We start from the raw sequence: 19613 nt of genomic DNA, 5'->3' as shown, positions 1-19613 counted from the left end.
AAGGTTTTGCCATGTTGCCCAGGCTGGTCTTGAACTACTGGGCTCAAGCAATCTGCCCACCTCAGCCTCCCAAAGGGCTGAGGATTTTGTTTCTAGGGATATTTATCTACGGTACTATCTAGGGTACTAAAGTTATTAGTTCCAAACTTCAGATTACCTTTAAAACCTTTCCCATCCCAATACTGCAACTTATTTTTGAAATCAGCAAATCCAGAAAAGTCTTAAAATATCTAGCTCAGTGTTACAAATGTCATGTATCAAGGACACTTGATCCCTAAGATATATACTTCCTAGGAATCCTAACTCTGCAGCTGGTTTATGTCACAGGGAAACTCCTTGTACCTATTTCTTCTTACTCAAGGTAGTTAGAGACACCTGGAACTTTGTAACATGCCAAGCCTGATTATTTCAAATCAGGGAGTAAGAAAAATCCAGAAAAAAATTTTTTTAAGCAATAAGGTATGTTAAAACATATATCCATTAGCACTAAGAAAACAGTATAGGATGAATGGTATAGAATACAAAGTATAAAAACATGTATACACATTCAGCACAAGATAAAGATCCCATTTCCAGTAACTATATTTTTTCATTCAGTCAAGTTTTTATTTTTAAACACTTTTGAAGTATAATTTACATACCATAAAAGTCACCCATTTAAAATGTACAATACAATGATTTTTAGTAAATTTACTGAGTTGTGCAGTTTTAGAACATTTCCATAACCTCAATAAAATTCCTCATGCCAGTTTATAAGCACTCTGTTGCCAACCTTAGCCCCTGGCAACCACCATCATCTTTCGGTCTTTGTAGATTTGCCTTCTCCAGACATTTTATTTAATTATAGAGTATGTGGTATTTGGATCCTGGCTTCTTTCTACATTATACCTAAAAATGTGTTCAACTAATTTCATTAAGCACCCACTTTATGCTAGGCACTTTGAATATAAACTAGGCTACTGGTTTAAAAGAGATCTGTGGATCTTACAGTCTAGCGTGGAAAACAGTTACCAAATAATCATACAGATAAAATGTAAAATTTCAACTGAGTTTAGTGTTTTGGGAACATGACTAGGAGCTGGAGTTAATTAAGCAAAGCAAGGTCTTTCAGACAAAGGGAACAGGACACGCTCAAGGGCAGGAGGAAATGCGGTTACTACAAGTGACTGAGAAAATGGCCGCAGTCCAGAGAGGGACGAATGGTGGGAAGTAAGGTTTCATTAAACCATATTAAAGATTTGGGTATTTTGGTATGTCTTAAGACCAATGGGGAGCTATTGTGTTTTCAATTGGGTTGTGGGAGGAAGGTGGGCAAGTCTGTTTAGAAAGGCCCATTCTAGCCGCAAGATGAAGACTACAATTGAAGAGAATCAACATGGATGCAGGGAGATCAATTAGGAGCTGTTGTGCTAGGTCTCCATTGGCATGCAAGATGGGTCTTCTGGGTCATCAGCTGTCATACACCACCCTTCAGGGTGAATCCACAAAGCTACATAGCATGGGCTAAGGAATGAGCTTCACTGGAGGAAATACAAATTTACAGGGCCAGGAAAAAGAAGGTACCATCCTCATGTTATCCCATGGAGAGGTGAGCCAAGGCCCACAACACTGTTTGGTTTCAGAAGAGCACGTCCTCCTCCTAGTCTCCCTTTCTATAGGGCAAGCTTGAAGAAGTCTCGTCAATGGGGGAATACACAAGATGCTGAGCAACAGGCAGTTGGATTTGGAGTGCCAATGGTTTACAGGAGTTGTCTGGAAATGCCAGCTGTCCATGGAATGTTAAAAATCTCCACTCCTGTGATGAAGAAGGCGCCAGTCCCATGGGAACCTGAGCTTGGGTGCAGCCTTTTCCCTAGAAGGAGGAAACCCCAGCCACAGCTAACTCATTCTGCAGGCAACCAAGAATGAACTGCCAAGGTCACAGAGAGTCTTGCTCATTGTGCTACGGGGGCTGCTGCCGTAGTCTAGGTGGGGTTTGGTAAACTTCTCTAAAGGGCCATACAGAAAATAGTTTTGCTTTGCAAGCCAGGTGCCCTGTCACAACTATTCAATTCTGCTCTTGCAGCATGAAGGCAGCTGTGGACAATGCATAAATGATGTCTCTATGTTCCAACAAAAGTGTATTTTACAAAAATCAGCAGTGGGCTGGATTTGGCCCCTGTATCTCAGGCTCCCTTGAAGACTCTCTGCTCTCTTCTTAATAATAGTGCTCAGCTACAACCTCTCCTCACTTGATACTCTCTCCCTGACAATCCCATTTACTTCCCAGACCAATTACAACCAAAACACAGGTTGGGTTTTGTTCTGAATTGTGCATTTTTCATGTACTTTTTTTTTCAACTCCAAGGATGAACACTCCACATGGAATTTATCTTTGAGGTCTTTCTTTTCACAACACAGGCTGGGTTGTGTTTGGGTTGTAAATGAAGTCTGGGAAGTAAATGGGTTTTACTCTTCAGCTTCAGCCTCACATATCCAGATACCTGCTAGATATCCTTAGCCAGGTTGCCTCAAATGCAGTAAGTATAGGAACTCATTTTTCTTTTCTTCCCAAATTCCCATTACTAGAAAATGGCATCACAATCATATCTCACTGTACAGCCAGAAATCAGGGACTCATGCTAGACTCCTCCTTTCCCTCCCCTCCACATATAATCAATTAAGCAATCACCTATCAGTCTTCATTCCTGCTGTCCTCACCTGCATATCTGCACTCTCACTAGGACTCCTGCAATAATCTCTATTAGCGTTTCTTAGGTTTTGTGTGTGTGTGTTTTGTTTTTTGAGACGGAGTCAGTCATCAGGCTGCAGCAGCACGATCTCGGCTCACTGCAACCTCCGCCTCCCGAGTTCAAGCAATTCTCCTACCTCAGCCTCCCAAGTAGCCGGGAGTACAGGCACATGCCACCATGCCTGGCTAATTTTTTGTTTTTTTAGTAGAGATGGGGTTTCACCATATTAGCCAGCATTACTTAGTTTTTTAAATAAGTAACCCTTTTACATTTTCAGAATGCATAAAACGGGTTTAGGGTAAAAGTCTTCCTCCACCCATTTCCTAGCCACCCAATACATCTTTCCAGATGCAACCAATATTATTTGGTTTTTCAAACGTATTTTTCCAGGAATATTTTGTACAAATCATGTGTATTTATATATTCTAGCCCTTTTTTAAAAACCCAAATTGTAGCATACATACAGTGTTCTGAATTGTGCATTTTTCATGTAATTTTTTTTTCAACTCCAAGGATGAACATTCCACATGTAATTTATCTTTGAGGTCTTTCTTTTCAGTACACAAAGGGCTTTTTTGTTCCTAGCTCATAGCGGAATAGTATTCCTTTGTATAAAAGCAACAATTTATTTAACCAAACCCTGGTTTGTTTCCAATCATTATTATAGATAGTGTTGTAATGAATTATCTTGTATTCCATTATTTTGCCAAATCATTTATAAGATAAATTCCTAGAAGTAGTATTGCTGGGTCAAACAACAGTAGTAATTTTGATAAGTACAAAGCCTTTTTGTTATTGTTTGTTTTCATTTTTATTAAAGTTATACATACAAGCACATAGATTTAACAATCAAACAATTCTACAATTGTTATTTTTTAAAAAAATAGGAAAAGCAGACACTACTCTCAGAGTGCTTGCAGACACCTGTTTTAGCCTTTTTTAAATTGTTTTTTTTATTTTACCCCCTGTCTCTAGATGATATGCTGCTTGGTGAATTTTGTTTCAGTGTTACCCACTGACTCCCCACCATGGTGCATGAGGGTTTAGCTCTTTTCTATTCACACAAATATTCTTTTCATTCCCCCATCTTTCCAGTATAGTTATGCCATAATTTTGTACAGCTCAATATTCAATTCACATTATTGGGATTATGTGGAAACTGCACAATTGAGCCATGTAGTAACCTTTCAACACTTTTCCTTTCTCATCTAATACTGTTTAATTGTCCCACTGGCTTAGTTTTCATGTATTTATCACCAATTCAACCCCAACCTTGTTGCTGATTGTCTAAATCTCTCTCCAATTGCTCATCCTTTTGAAGTAGCCTTCCCCAGAACCAGACTTGCTACAGTCTGGACTGGTTATTCTCCAAGTCATCCTGGGGATTCCTGCCATCTGTGCTGGAGCTCCGAATGTCTTCCTCTTTCAGCCTTGGCTCCATCTTGGTGGCAATCATCCTCTGGTAACTAACTGCCTAAAAAATAGGAGGTGTTTTATTTTCTTAAAGTTTTTTTTTTTTTTTTTTTTTTTTTTTTTTGTCTAAAAATGCTGTTAGTCTCCCTTCACAGCTGATCTACAACTTGGCTGGGAATAGAATTGTAGCTGGAAACAATTTGTATTCAGAAATTCAAAGGCATTTCTTGACTGCCTTCTAGCTAGTGTTACCATTGAGAAGTCTGATGCCATTTTGATTCCTGTTTTTTTGTGTGTGACCTCTTTTATTCTCTGGAAACTTCTTTGCCATCATGGTTCTGTTATTTTGGAATGTGCCTTAGTGTAAGTCTATTTTCATTAATTGTAATGAGCATTTGGTGAACCATTTTCAAACCAACAATGTCTTTCAATTATGATAAATTTTCTTGAATTATTTAATAATTTTCTCATCTGTGCTGCATTCTTGAATAGTCACAAGTACACTATTTTCTTTTTGAGATGTCTCACTCCGTCACCCAAGCTGGAGTGCAGTGGCGTGATCTCTGCTCACTGCAGCATCAACCTCTGGGGCTTCAGGCATCTGCCACATCTGGCTAATTTGGTCTATTTTTTTTTTGTAGAGATGGGGTCTCTCTATATTGCCCAGGCTGGTCTCAATCTCCCCAGCTCAGCGACCCTCCTGCCCTGGCCCCCCAAAGTGCTAGGATTACAAGTATAAGCCACTGCACTTGGCCCACAAGTGTACTATTAACTTAATATCTGGTTTTCCCTCACTCAACAGTAAGTTCTCAAAGGCACAAACCATACCTTTTCTGTTTAGTGCTCAGAATAGTGCCAAGTACATAGTAGGACTCAATAAACTCTGAATGAATAACAGGAATAATAGGAATAATCTTGAAAGACTTTAAAGGACAGATTTTTCTGTATACTCTTTCTGATGTGCATAATATAACAGTGTGTGTGATAGACAACTTTTTGAACTAGTCCTTTAGTTTTATTTTTTCTTCAATTTTCCATCCTTGGTCTTTTTGTTTTACTTTCTGAGAGATTTCTTCACCTTTATCTTCCAACACTTCTACTGGGTTTTTCATTTCCGGTAATAGCTTTAAAATTCCTACAGCTCTCTTTTGTTCTGCTAAGAATACTTTCTTTGAAAATAATAACATCCTGATATTATTTCATGGTTACAATATCTCTTGCTATCTCTCTGTGGACACTTTTTAAAAGTTTCATTCTCCTTGCAGTTAGTTTCCTCCAAGCTGCTTTTGCTGCACTATTTGTTTTGATCTCTATACTTTGCGTTAAAGCCTTTCCTCAGCTTGGTAATCCTTGCTGGTCTACTCATATTTAAGAGTGGAACTTAAAAGCTGAATGGAAGTTCTGTGGGTCTTAGCGAGGCTTGCGAAGTGTGAGCTTTATTATAAAGCAGGATTTCTCAAACTCTGTAAAAGTGATATTTGGGGGCCAGATAATTTTTTGTTTGGGGAGGAAGGGAGTCTGTCCTAGAATATTTTGCAGCATCTTCAACTTCTACCCAATAGATGCCTGTAGGATCTTCCACTCTTAAATATGAGTAGACCAGCAAGGATTACCAAGCTGAGGAAAGTCTTTAACACAGAGTATAGAGATCAAAACAAATAGCGCAGCAAAAGCAGCTTGGAGGAAACTAACTGCAAGGAGAATGAAACTTTTAAATTAAAAGTTTGGTTGCAACAACCAAAACTGTCTGTAGACACTGCCACATGTGCCAGGGGGTGGGAGGAGTAGAAGTCAAAATTGGCACCAGTTGAGGACCACTGCTATAATGTGATGTGGCTAAATCATTTATTTAGAGATTTCTGATGTCAGATGACTGTCTTTTCTCTGATACTGGTCATTTCACCCATAGAAGATTCTCCTATACCTTCCTGGAGGGTAAAGGGTTGGCTGCCAATGCTCTGGGAGCAGTAGGGGAAGGTGTATAGGCATGCATTTCCACTCAGTCTTCCAGCATTCAGTAGGGTACTACCCACTCTCAATAATGTCTGGTGCCCCCAAGTCCAGAGACACTACTATTTTATTTTTTTGACACTGGCAGGGGGCAGGGGAGAGTCCCCACCGTGTTCCCCAGGCTGGCTGAACTCCTGGGCTCAAGCAATCCTCCCACATCAGCTGTCCGAGTAGATGTGACTATAGGCTGGTGCCTGGCAAATAATACTATTTTAATCACTGTAGGGAAGAATTCTCCATTATTTTTCTAGAGTGGGGAAGAAGCATTCACTTGGCTGCACAAGGTCAGAAGAGGATTCTGGGAGCTCTAACTGCTTCTTAAATAGACTTTCAACCAGTTCCTCTCATTTTATCTTCCCTTTACCCCAACTGATGAAGATACATGATATCTCCAATTTCTGAGCTTCTGGCAGATTCCATAAATTAATCTTTGGTTTTTCTTTCTGCTAGATTGGGGGGTTGTTTTTTTAAGGTAAGCTAAGTACTTAACCATTAGACTATGTGCTAACTCAGGGGTGCCCAATCTTTTGGCTTCCCCGGGCCACACTGGAAGAATTGCCTTGGGCCACACATAAAATACACTAACACTAACAATAGCTGATGAGCTTTAAAAAAATCGCCAAAAAACCTCACAACGTTTCAATACAGTTTATGAATTTGTGTTGGGCTGCATTCAAAGCCATCCTGAGCCATGAGCCACATGTGGCCTGTGGGTTGCAGGCTGGACAAGCTGGTGGTAAATCAAAGCTCCTTAACATGCTAAGGAAGGTCTTTCAAGATCTGGTTTCCACCTATCTGTCATTCATTCATTATTTATTTCCCCCTGTTATATGCCAGACACTTGTGCAGGGCATGGAACAAGAGGGACACGGTTCTTGCATTTATGGAATATATATTATTGTGAGTAAAAATGAGACTGATAAATTATCTGTGACAAACAGTGAAAGAAGGCAGTGCATTGGGTATGAAAGCATACTTAGTTTGCAGGAGTCAGACACTGGTCACCATTCACCAACTTGCCCAAGCCAGAAAGCAGGAAGTTGTCCTTGAATCCTTACTCCCCATGTCCAAATACTACAAGTCTTATATATGCTATTTCTTAAGTATCTCTCAAATTTATTCTCATAATTCCACTGCCAGATATAATCCAAGTCATCATCATCTCTTACCTGTGCAACTACAACAGACTCCTAAAAGCTCTACCTTCCCGAGGCATGCTGGCTCCTTCCAATCCATTCTCCTCATGGCAGCCAGAGGGATCTTCTAAAAATAAAATTCTAGTCATACTAGTCCTCTGCCTAAAACCCCTTAAAGGTTTCCCATTACCCTCAAGAAATAGTCTGAAATCCTTACCATAATTTACAAGGCAATATAATATAATGGTAATTTTTACAAATTGGGACTCTGGAGTGGAGAAACATGAGTTCAAAACTAGACTCCAGAACCTACTTGCAAGGTGACTTTGGGCAAGCTGCTTAACAACTCCAAACCTCAATCCTCTCATCTCACCTGCAAAATATAGTTACAGAATCTCCTCTATTGAGTTATTCTGAGGATTAAATAATATTACAAGTAAGATGGAGGGGGACCACTCTTCCCCTCTTTTTCAGTGCTCCTTAGAGCTGTGGTTAGGAGTACTGACTCTGGACACAGCCTGACCCTCTGGTACCTGTTTCCTCTTTTATAAACTGGAGATAGCAGGAACCAACCTCACAAGATAGCTGAGAATTAAATTATGTAAAATGTCTAGAAGAGTGCCTGGCACAGAGTAAACGCAACGTGTTTGCTACAGTTCCATTCTCTTTCATTTCTTCCAACGTGCACCCTCTTTACTTCTTCTGCTCCGCCTACTCATCCTTCAGCACTGGGTTCAAATACCATCTCCTCGTGGGTGGTGGTGGGTTATCAAACCCAGCCCAGCTGCCCGACCTCCCAGCTCCACTCTTTGATGGGGCAGCAACTTCAACCCTACCACATGCAAATTCTAGCTGTTTACCGCGTATCCCTACAGTAACAACTTCAGCCTCTGCACATCTTTCCCAAAGAACCTCCCTACGGCAGTTTTTAAAGGACTCCCAGGAGGCACACCCTCGCCAGCGTCCCAGCATTTTACCTTAACAGTGATGCCCCACATCTTGTGAACCCCACCGGAAGTGAGCCGGCTGGGGGCGTTCCCTCACAACCACCCGGCTCCTACGCCCTTGGCGCCTTCCGGCCTTTTAGGCTAGGCCAGAAAGGAGGCGGAACTCGGTGATCTGACTGGCGGTTTCCGGGCCGGACTGAGAAGAGGAGCGCGCTGCGCGTCGCGGGAGTAATCTCCTTGGTCTCCTGCTCTCGCGACATGGCCTTCAATTTTGGGGCTCCCTCGGGCACCTCCGGTACCGCTGCAGCCACCGCGGCCCCCGCGGGTGAGTGATCCCCCTAGACCTTCACCCGGGAAGGAGGGGAAGGGTCTGGTCCGCCCCCTCTGTCCGAGACTCTCCGATCTGGGTATCCTGGGATCTCCCGCCGACGCGGAGACTTTAGAGGCATTGGGAAAGGGCGGGCGGCCGCAAAGTGGGCCGAGGCGGCTCCCGAGGAGGCCGCGGGGGTACTCGAGGTCCCACTAGAAGCTCGCGCGCCGCGCGTGAGTTTCCACAGGGCCCTGGCTTCAGCGGTTCGTTTCCCGCCACCGGGGAGTTCTACTCAGAGAAATTGGAGGTTGCTCCCCTCTCACCTTGCCCGAGAGCCTCCCTCCCTCCCTTCTGCACCTCAGCCTCCCAGATAGGCGGGAACGCTTGCGTGATTCCCGCTGCCAGCGAGGATGGGGCTGGGGATCCACCGGCACTGCCCATTGACTCCCTTAGTTCCAGCCCCGGCCCCTTGTGGTCCTCGCTATGGGGCTTATCCGTCGTGCTTCTTCCATCTGCCCCACCCCACCCCCACTCTGCTTTCTTAAACTGTTTGGAGCAAAACCAGGTTTGTTCACTTCTGTGAAACCTCCTGCTGATTCTTGTAATCCTTACCTTGCTTTCTTTTCTTTTTCCCTCTCCCCCTTTTTAAAATTTTGTTTCTTTGCCTACACGCCTATCAGGATTTGGTGGGCTTGAGACTGCCAACTCCACCGCCAGTGGGTTTAATTTTGGGGGTTTCGGATTAACTGCTAATCCTGCAGTGAACTTTAATATTGGGAATTTCGGTGTTTCTACTACCTCGGCGACTCCGTTCAATTTTGGTAACAGTCTGGCAAGTGCAGGTAGATACTGCGGGTTGTATGTGTAACGAGTGTTGGGAGCTGGAGTCCAAGAATATTGTGGTTCCTGGAGTTTGGGAAGGAACTGTTACTTGTTTAATAAGGAAAGGAAATTTGTTTCCTGATCTCAGATCAAAAACATTTATATCAAGTTTTTAGTACCTTAAAAGATGTGGTTTAGGAAAGTTTTGCAAGTTGTGTTCCTTTATTAAATGTGCACTTATCTTCCAAATGATAAGCATTTGGATTATAATTTTGAATAGAATATATCTTTTAAATTATTAGATAAGACTTCCAAAGTATAAACTCACCACCAGTCAAGCCCATCCTGGGATTCTTGGACTCCTGCAGTCATTTTTCATTTTTTCTGCATCTTTCATTGAGATTTCATTTTATTGTCCTTCTGTTTCCAAAGAGAAACAAGTCTTATACGAACAGCAGTAACCTGTTTTGTTTTTTAACTTGTGTTATAATGATAATAATGTATTTCTTTGGTCAACTCAGCAGATTAGGATACTATAAGATGTGTAATTTCTATAAGATGTGTAATTATAGAAAGAATCCCCAATTCTTTTCTGGAATTTTGGGAAAAGCTCAAAGAGAGCAGTTTAATTTTATGGCATATAGCCCCGAATTCTAAAAGGTAGGCTAGACGTCTTTGCATTCAAAAAGATAATTATGAAGATTTTCTTATGCATGTGGGTTGTTTGAAGCTCATTAAAAAAATTTTGCAAGACGCAATAATGATATTATGTATGCATTTAAAATAGGTTTATGTGTACTTTACATAGTGACACTGTAGAAAAAAAATCTTGTTCTTCAGCTGCTCGTATATGAATTTATCGTCCATAGTCTCTTACATTATGCTTCTTATGCCCGTGCCAATTATATGCATTTGATAAACATTATTTACTCCCTAAACCTTACTTGGGAAGTTTGGTATTTTATTCATTCACTTGTTACTGCAATGTGATTATCACCCTAGCATCTGAGTTGAAAACAGAAGAATATTTGAAAACTTCAAAGACGAGATGATCCATTTTAATTAAGATGTATTCGAAGTGATCACATATCACTGTCCTTTGGTGTGTTTGCTTTTCCTTGTTTGCTTAAAATTGGCACTGGGTAAAACAGAAATCTTACTTTGAAATTTGTGTTTCCGAATAAAACCACCCAGCTCATAATTCAACAACAGTAAATAAACTTGTTGGTATTTGCTTGATTTCATGTTCATTTGGAGTTATCACTGTTAAGTTTTGAGTTACGATAATGTAACATGTTTTAACTACTTTTGTATGTGTTAACCTTCAGCAGAGGGCTGATAAAAGTTCTTGTTTACTTTTTATTTTGTATACTTGTAGACCTGCTATTACTAAAACATTTTTGATGTTGTGGAGCATGATAAGAAACTGACTAGTGTTTATTGTGTAGCCAATTCAGATTGTATCATAGTTATTCTGTGGAAGTGAAAAGTAATGAAAAGAGATTACAACAATGCTTAGTACTTTAGGTGATTTTTATGAAAATGTTTACAGTTTGCAGTACTGCAGTAGAACCTACAAGTAAATAGAATATTTAGTTGTGCCTGCATGCAACATGCAGCTTGAGTAGTTTTCCAAATCAGAATGAGGTGATTAATATAAAATGATTGCATTTTTTTCTTGTATTTTCTGTATTGCAATATTGATGAATCTGTGTTGTATACCAGAAATAAATAAAATTGAAGGTAGATTCCAAAAAACCTGCAATATAATTCGACACTAATGGTTCAAACATTTGTCTTGAAAGGCTTTTTGATACCCTTGGTAATCAGCTGAAGACTGACAATAAGTTACAAAAATAACAAAACAATTTTAGATTGGCTAGCATTCCATTTATCTATCAAATCTCTTCCTTCAAGAAACACATTCTTGTTGTATGGAGGTAAGTGTATTGGTGTGCTTCCTTTGAAAAGTTACTTAGTCTTGACAGAGACTAAGTAGAAATATAAGTTAATCTTGACATAAATTCACCAAAACCAAGGTTGCAAACTGGCAACGAGTCTGCTAATGTGATATGTTTGGCACGCTATTTTCAAAACATTTGAATTCCTTGCAAAAAAAAAAAAAAAGTAGTTGAATTAGGGTTTAAAAACCCATACATTTTACATGGAAAATCCAGATTTCCTGTTTCTCTTGGGGTAAAAAATGGGAATATGTGACACTACTAAACTACCTTTCTTGTATCTGCTGGAATTTAGGAACTGCTGATCTAAAAAACTGTTCATTTTAAACAGTTCCACCTGTCAGTAAACACATAGTCTACTTTAGTCTTTACTGTTTAGACATATGAATTTGCAACACATCCTCTAAAAGTACATACATAGTCGTTTTAGAATTATGGCAATAGGCTTAATGTGTTTTCTCATCTGTAACTGTTAACCACCCCTTTAATTGAAGGGTATATATTACATTGTGATATTTCTATTTTAAATGCTTAGTTCATTTCTTGTAACATTTTGACTTCTCGATTGGTAGTATAGTTTTCTAAAAAATTGATCTTGAAAGTAGAGAAAGGAAAAATTAGATCAATATATTTTGATTTTATATGTAGCAATTATAATTTTAAAAAGTTGCCTTTATATATACAAAAGATTCTTCCTTTCTATTTTTGTTCTTTTTTAATTAGGTGGGTTTGGAGGATTTGGGACAACATCTACAACTGCAGGTTCTGCATTCAGCTTTTCTGCCCCCACTAACACAGGCACTACTGGTAAGAGGCCATCTTAAGTCATTTGTAGAAGTAAATGAAGTAGAGGTCGTTTTTTGTTTTTTTTTTTAACTTACGAAGTTCCAATTTTTCATTCAAAGGACTCTTCGGTGGTACTCAGAACAAAGGTTTTGGATTTGGTACTGGTTTTGGCACAACAACGGGAACTAGTACTGGTTTAGGTACCGGTTTGGGAACTGGACTGGGATTTGGAGGATTTAATACACAACAGCAGCAGCAGCAAACTAGTAAGTATGAGGTTTTCAGCTTCAAATAAAAAACCGTGACGATGCTAGCTGACATTATTGGGTGCATTCAAAATACTTTAGTGGACTTTTTATAAGAATTATTCATATGTTCCAAAAGATTTGGAATGTTGCTTTTCATGTTTATATATGATAGCAGCTGGGGAGAACACTGATTGGCACAGTTAGAATTATAAGGTTCCTGTGTGTAGGATCATTCCATTTAAATTTTTGTTGTTAAAAATAACAAATAGAGAAACTGCACAAAAGTACAGCTTAGTAAATTATATATAAGTTTACAAAGATTAACAGCCTTGTAACCACTGCCTATGTCAGGAGATGGTCCCTGGCCAGCTAGTTCAGAAGCCTACCACGTTTCCCTCCCATTCGCTTCCCCATCAGAGGACCTGCAGTCTTGGCTTTTATGGTGATCATTTCCTTACTTTATAGTGTTGTCATTCAAGTATGTAAACAGCATTTAGTTTTGCCTGTCTTAAATCTCTATAGGCTCTTCTTTTATCTCTCTTTTTAATTTATTTTTATTTTTGGAGACAGAGTCTCGCTCTGTTGCCCAGGCTGGAGTGCAGTGGCACGATCTCGGCTCACTGCAACCTCTACCTCCCATGTTCAAGCAATTCTTCTGCCTCAACCTCCTGAGTATCTGGGACTACAGGCCCAGCTAATTTTTGTATTTTTAGTAGAGATGGAGTTTCACAATATTGGCCAGGCTGGTCCTGAACTCCTGATCTCGCAATCTCCCCACCTTGGCCTTCCAAAGTGCTAGGATTACAGGCGTGTGCCACTGCGCCCGGCCTCTCTTTTTTATGTTTTAATTTGTTGAAGAAAACAGATCGTTTATCCTAGAGAGTTTTTTAGTCAAGACTTTTCTGATTGCACGCCTATGGTATAGTTTAACACATTCCTTTGTTCTCTGTATTTCTTGATGATTGGGTTAGATCTGGGGCATACATATATATATTTTGTTGTTTTGTTGTTTGTTTGCAAGACTATTTCATAGGTATATTTTTTATCAGAAGACATATAGTATCTTTTTTTTGAGTGATCAGCCATTGGTGATGGCTGATCAGCCATTGAGCCATTGGTGATCATTACCTAGATCCATTAATTCATTGGGGGTTACAAATAGTGCCATTTCACCTGGATTCATTTGTTTGTTGAAATACTTCTATGAGGAGAAACTTGACTTCATCTGTTTGGTTGATTCTTTCTCTTTATTACTGGTTTTCAGAATAAACAGTTGGTGGTCTAGCATTCTCCAAAGATTACCAATTTTTTTTTTAATGTCAGAAACTGCAGCCTTTAAACTAGTTGCTATTTTTTAATCCATTGCAGTTACCGTTCTTATTGATGCTTAAATTATTACATCTTTGGCCGGGGCAAGCCTTTTCAAGTTGGCTCCCAAGTCCCTTAGACACAGTCTGGTTATTAGTCTTTGATGGCTTCCTTACTAACCATCCATACTAGCTGGTGTGGCAGTAGGTTCCAGGGGTTGTTCTGTATAGATTAACTTATCCTCACAAGAACCCTGTGAAATAATACTTTTGTTATCCCCATTTTATGAGTGAAGAGAGGAAAGTGAGAGATTGTGAATTACCTGTATACCTCTGAATTTACAGGGACGTAAATTTAACTACTCCTTCTAGTGCTGTTTTCACTTTTCCAATCTGATGCCTCTTAAAATTACTTTTGTTTCATTTTTCTTAAGTAACTTGATTGACTAGTTAAAATTCATCCTACTCAGTCATTGAAGATTAGTTATTAACTTATTAAACATGACTTTCAAGGATTGCCTAACAGTAGGATGAAGATAATAGAATACTATTCTCAGAACTATTCTTCAATTATTCCAGTCATTCATCTTTTCCACAATCCTGCAAAAATACAAAATTTGATGAAATATTTAAGTGGTTAAGGAAAGGACAGCAAAAATGAAGTGTTTCCTTTGTTTCTTAAAATAGTCTCTCCAACTATGAGTAACTGTAGTTCCATTTAGTTTTGTTAGGAAAATGGGAATTTGAATCTGGTGCTGTTTTAAAAATGGAAGGGACTCATTTTGTTATGTAATAGCCATTTATTGTATGTATCATATGTCAGGCATTGGGTGTACAAGGTTGAAGACCACAATCCCTGCTCATAGTCAAGGAGATTCTAGGGTATCCAAGCAGAGGAAATAACGTGGCATCGTTTATAGCAGAGTATAATGCATTTGGGACCAGTAACTAGATCAGTGCAGTTTTAATGCATAAATGACCTTAGGGTCAGTGGTGAGAGTTAGAGAAATAGATATGAATTGGATTATTAGCATGCCTTATATGTTCTACTAAGGAGCTGTCCTTTAAGCAATTCTAAACCATTATAGGATTTAAGCTGGACAGGAAAATAATCAGATTTTTACAAGTATCTCTTAGAGAAATACAAAGATAGACTATAGGTGGGTTGGAATGAAGGCAGAGATATGGGTTCTGAAGCTGTTGCCAAAATCTAAGCAGGAAATAGTGAAGACCTGAATTAAGGCAGTGACAGTTAAGAGTGGAGAGAAAAAACAGAATGTGAATTTGAGAGAGATTTAACTTGCAGAATCAGTAAAAGCTAATGACTGGATAAAGGTAACTTGGGCTTCTGGATGGCATAACTAAAGGATCCCTTGCCCTTTACTAAGATACAGAATACTAAAGCAAGAGCAGATGTTTGTGGGTAATGAGTTTGAGGAGTCCCCTGGGTAGTTGTATATATTTATGAAAGCCATCAGAACATAAGTAGTATTTAAAGTGGTGAATATGGATGATGTCATTTAGGAGACCTGATTCCAGAGTAAGAGGAGAATACTAGAACAAAACTCTTAGAAACACTAACACTTAAATGCCAGCATCTCGTACCCCCAAGCCAAGTAGGTTATTGACCATAAAATACTGAGCAGCATTGTTAGGATCACTGCTTGTCATCTCTCAGTATAGAGATGCCCGTCCATGTATTCCTCATACTCATTAGCTCCCTTTTACTAATCACAGCTATACTCATCTCAGTTGGCAACACCTGTGAATCAAGGGGAAAAGTCACATTTGGCTTTTCTGACAACCACCAGAAGTCCTTTCCAAGCCAAAGCATTGATTATATAGGATCCTTCAAAAGACTGTTGGATCTTTCGACAACTGATACTTTCTGCTCTGTTAGCTCTTTCTATCTTCAGTATTCTAACTAGCTTAGATTCCATGGCCTTCCATTTTCTATATCTCTTGCCAATATGCCAAACTTCCTTATTTTTGTCACATTTGCCTGAAAAAACCCCAAGCCTTTATAAGCCCAATTGTCTATCTAGATAGTGTTTGAGAAAAATCACACGTTATGGAAGAGGGGATAATATCTCTCTAAATTCTTGATCACCAACCTCAGGTCTCAATGCTGCCTGGTAATCCTGTGAAATTTCTACTTTCAGCTTATTCTCCCGCTTTCTATAGCAGTAATTTTAAACCTTTATTCTCTTCAAATCTCAAATTTATCTGTTCTTACTTTTAGCAGATGGCCTTGACTGCTGCTTCAAAGACAAAATAGGGCTGAGCACAGTGGCTCACGTCTGTGATCCCAGCATTTTGGGAGGCTGAGGTGGGCGGATCACCTGAGGTCAGAGACCAGCCTGGCCAACATGGTGAAACCCATCTCCACTAAAAATATAAAAATTAGCCAGACATGATAGTGAACACTTGTAGTCCCAGTTACTTGGGAGGCTGAGACACGAGAATTGCTTGAAACCCGGTAGGCAGAGGTTGCAGTGAGCTGAGATCGTGTCACTGAACCTCCAGCCTGGGTGACAGAGCAAGACTCTGTCTCACAAAAAAAAAAAAAAAAAAAAAAAACACACAAAAAAACAAAGAGAAAATAGAATTCCTTATTGCAATTCCTTCACCTTCCCTCCACCAAATCTATTTCTTTTTCTCCCTCTATCCGCATTTTCCTCTTTTTACCTTACTCGGGATCTCAACCTCCTGCCTTCTCAGGGTGTGTGTGCTGTTGATTATTCTAGCTGCACTCCCTCCCCTAGTCTTCACCTTCTCATCCACATATAAATAACTAAAGTTTTTCTTGAAACATTAATAACAAAAAAACTACTTTAATCTCACATTCACTTCAGCTACCACTCTCCTCCCCATCACAAACTATTTGCCAGTCTGGTTTTTGTTTCTTTATTTTATCAAATAAGTTAAGGTCATCAATCATCTCAGTAAATCCAGTGAACACTTACTGTTCTTTAATTATGAAAAATGCTAACAAAGAAAAAAAGAATAGTGATGTGAACCCTACCAGCTGGAGTCATCAAAAGTCAGAATTTGCCACATTTGTTCTTGTCTCCTTTTTCCTTTTTTTTTTTTTTAAATCACTGACATATTGGAGAGCAAATCCCAAGCATGTCATTTCATGCTTTACTATACTTCTCTCTTTAAAAATGTGTACCTCATTCCAACCCACAATAATTCCTTGGTGGTATCTAATACCCCATCTATAATCAGAGTTCCCTATGTCTCAAAAGTATTTTCTTATTTGGTTTGTTTGAATCATGATTCATGATCCAAACATGGACCATACATTCATTTTCTTGTCATGTCCCTTAAGTTCTTTTTAGTGTAGAGAATTCCTCATTCTGTTTTTTTCCCTCATAAATTTTCCAGTTGTCTTGTTAAATGTCCCCCATTCTGTATTTTTCTTCTGCTTCCTTGTAATATTATTTAACTTTATCTCTCATAATTGTGGTAAATAAAGTTTGCTTTAGGGACTTGATTCTGCTTTTTTGGTAAGAACATTTTGCAAGTGGTGCTGTGTGCTTCATATCACATCACATTGAAAGACTATCTCACTTATGGTGATGCTAAGATTGATCAGTAGGTTCAGTTGGTGACAGCGTATTTTTATCTTACTACTTTAGATTACTTACTACTAATGAAACCTAATGGTTTCATTCCTTGAAGATTATTGCCTCAATCAGTTATCTTATTAGGGGTTGCAAAATGGTGATTTTCTAATTTCCTCCCTATCACACTGAAATTTCTTCTGTAAAAGGAACTTTTTCTTCATCCTCCAAGACTGCTTGATCACGCTAATACACAGTTTAGATAGTAAAGGCAGGATAATTTTATTTTTAATGGACACTTTTTGTAAAAATGAGTTTGTGGCCTCATTATTTCTTATGGTATCCAAGGAGTTAGGATTTTAAAAAAATTTAATCTTATACTTCATAAAATTACCATTTTGAATGCATGGTCTTTAATAAATATGTTTCAGTTAGTTGCATTTGGCCAGTGGGAGACCTTAACTTCTGTGACACTAGTCTAGTTTTTTCCTACCTTATTGTTAGTCCTCCTTATTGCTTTTGTCCACTCATCTTCCTCTCTCTGTCTCTACAGAGATGTTGCTTGCCTTTACCCCTACCCCATGGCTTAGCTGGCTCCTTCCTTTAGGCCCTAACTGAAGTGCTAATGGAACTGTCTTCTCTTGACCCCTCTCTCAGGCTTGATCAGCTCCCTTATTTAGTACTCCCAGAACCTCTGTACTTCTCTGAAGGACTTATCACAATTGTTAATATTTGTTTGATGTGTTCGGTTTGTTTAATGCACCTTGTCTACCTTGTTTACCACTGTATCTTTAGCATTTAGCTCTGAGCACTTAGTAGGTACTCAGTAAATATTTGTTTTATGAATTAATGGTGAGTGAATGAATGAATGTGTTTATGTATATAAAAAACCAAGAGAGACTGTATTGTCAGGAAATTTAAGGGACAAGGGCTTTCAAGGAGGATGTGTATTCAGCAGAAGGTGAAGATTTTCTTTGGGGGCCAAAGGAATAATCAACAGCAAGAGGGCTCTGAGAAGGTCGCAAGGTATAAGAAGTCTAATATTATTCGGTCTTGAAAAGAGTATTGGATTTTGTAATTTGAGTTCATCAGTGCCCTCCAGTTGGTGAACTTTAAGTAAACTGGTACAGTCATAATTCAGTGTGAAGTATAAAATGAGAGGCTGACTACGTATGTCTCAGTATAGAGATCACAGTTGATTCATGTCATTTAAAAGTTGAGGAAGATAAAGCCTGGGAATTTCTTGCTGAAGGATAGAAAGTGACCTTATAATAAACCAGGATTCAGGTGTTCTGAGTTCTAGTCCAGTTCTTGCCAACGTTTATATATACTCATTTGGGAATTAATACTTTTCTGGAGAGTAAAAGAGTCTCTCTCTATCTCTGTAGAAACTCCATGGACCTTCAATGTTTAGAGCTGAAAGAGAACTTAAATAATATCTAATACAGTGTTTTAAAACTCAGGTCATTTTAGTATTCACGTTTTCTCCTTATCTGTATACCATTTGTATTACTATTTAAGAATTTTCTTTAAATCAGTTTACTTTGAAACACTAAATACACTTATTTTAAAGTAAAATTTATTGCTGCTCTAAGTGGAAAACTAGTATCATTTGCTCTAAGGAAAAGGTAATTGAAATTAAGTACAAAGAAAATATAGTGTTAATAAATTCTAGGTAGATACCTTTGCCTTAAGCTCTGAGCCTTAGACTCGCTCCTCCCTTTGTTAAAAGATGACGTACTTATCTCACACTTTGGGAAATATTTATCTGCCCTAAGAACTTGGCCCTTCTTTCCATTAGAGAAATTGGTATCCCACAGAGGTTAAGTGATTTGCCCAAAGTTACACAGCCATCTAAATTTTTAGCCTAGAATACTGATGGTTAATCCTTTTGTTATTACTATATTTTTTTAATAATGAGAGAAAGGAAAATGTTTAGTAAGCTGGTATTGATATAACAATGATTTTTAGACTTTGACTTTGTATCCCCCAATTTATATTTATTATACAAATATAACAGTAATAATGGTTATTTTAAAAAATCTTACATCTTTATGCATCCTACATCCTCATGCATGCTTCCCTCCCTCCCTCCTTTCTTTCTTTCATGTGTAGGTTTAATATTGTGGACTTAATTTGTGTTCTGGTAATGGAATTAATTTGGATAACATCATTAGGGCTGGGCACAGTTGCTCATGCCTGTAATCCTAGCACTTGGGGAGGCTGAGGCAGGAGAGTCTCTTGAGCTCAGAAGTTTTGAGACCACCATGGGAAACATAGTAAGACCCTGTCTCTACAAAAAATAATTTTAAGAAATTAACCAGGTGCACGTTGGTGCACTCCTGTAGTGTCAGCGACTCAGGATGATGAAG

At 38.8% G+C, this 19613-nt stretch overlaps 1 protein-coding gene and 1 long non-coding RNA gene across 4 annotated transcripts in view; one reads left to right on the top strand and one right to left on the bottom strand.

Annotated features, from left to right (window-relative positions):
- Window positions 1–566: 566 nt before the first annotated feature.
- Window positions 567–8397, bottom strand: LOC105477262 (uncharacterized). Its single transcript, XR_984586.3, has 3 exons — window positions 8269–8397; window positions 7325–7418; window positions 567–4206 (listed from the first exon to the last, which is right to left on the bottom strand). It is a non-coding gene; the product is annotated as an uncharacterized lncRNA (long non-coding RNA).
- Window positions 8398–8409: 12 nt separating this feature from the next.
- LOC105477261 (nucleoporin 54) overlaps window positions 8410–19613 on the top strand; it is a 32657-nt gene continuing 21453 nt past the window's right edge. Inside the window, exons 1-4 of one of the 3 annotated variants that reach the window (XM_071093513.1) lie at window positions 8440–8563; window positions 9229–9390; window positions 12055–12138; window positions 12237–12383. In XM_071093513.1, the coding sequence (XP_070949614.1) occupies window positions 8497–8563; window positions 9229–9390; window positions 12055–12138; window positions 12237–12383 (460 nt within the window). In that variant the 5' untranslated portion in view covers window positions 8440–8496. Of the gene's footprint in view, window positions 8564–9228; window positions 9391–12054; window positions 12139–12236; window positions 12384–19613 lie in introns of all 3 variants that reach the window. The other 2 variants (XM_011733688.3, XM_011733689.2) reach the window with 2 other exon arrangements.

Source organism: Macaca nemestrina, chromosome 3 (genome assembly GCF_043159975.1).
Source record: "Macaca nemestrina isolate mMacNem1 chromosome 3, mMacNem.hap1, whole genome shotgun sequence".
In the NCBI taxonomy this organism is placed as follows: domain Eukaryota; kingdom Metazoa; phylum Chordata; class Mammalia; order Primates; family Cercopithecidae; genus Macaca; species Macaca nemestrina.
This window is presented reverse-complemented; position numbering and strand designations above follow the sequence as displayed.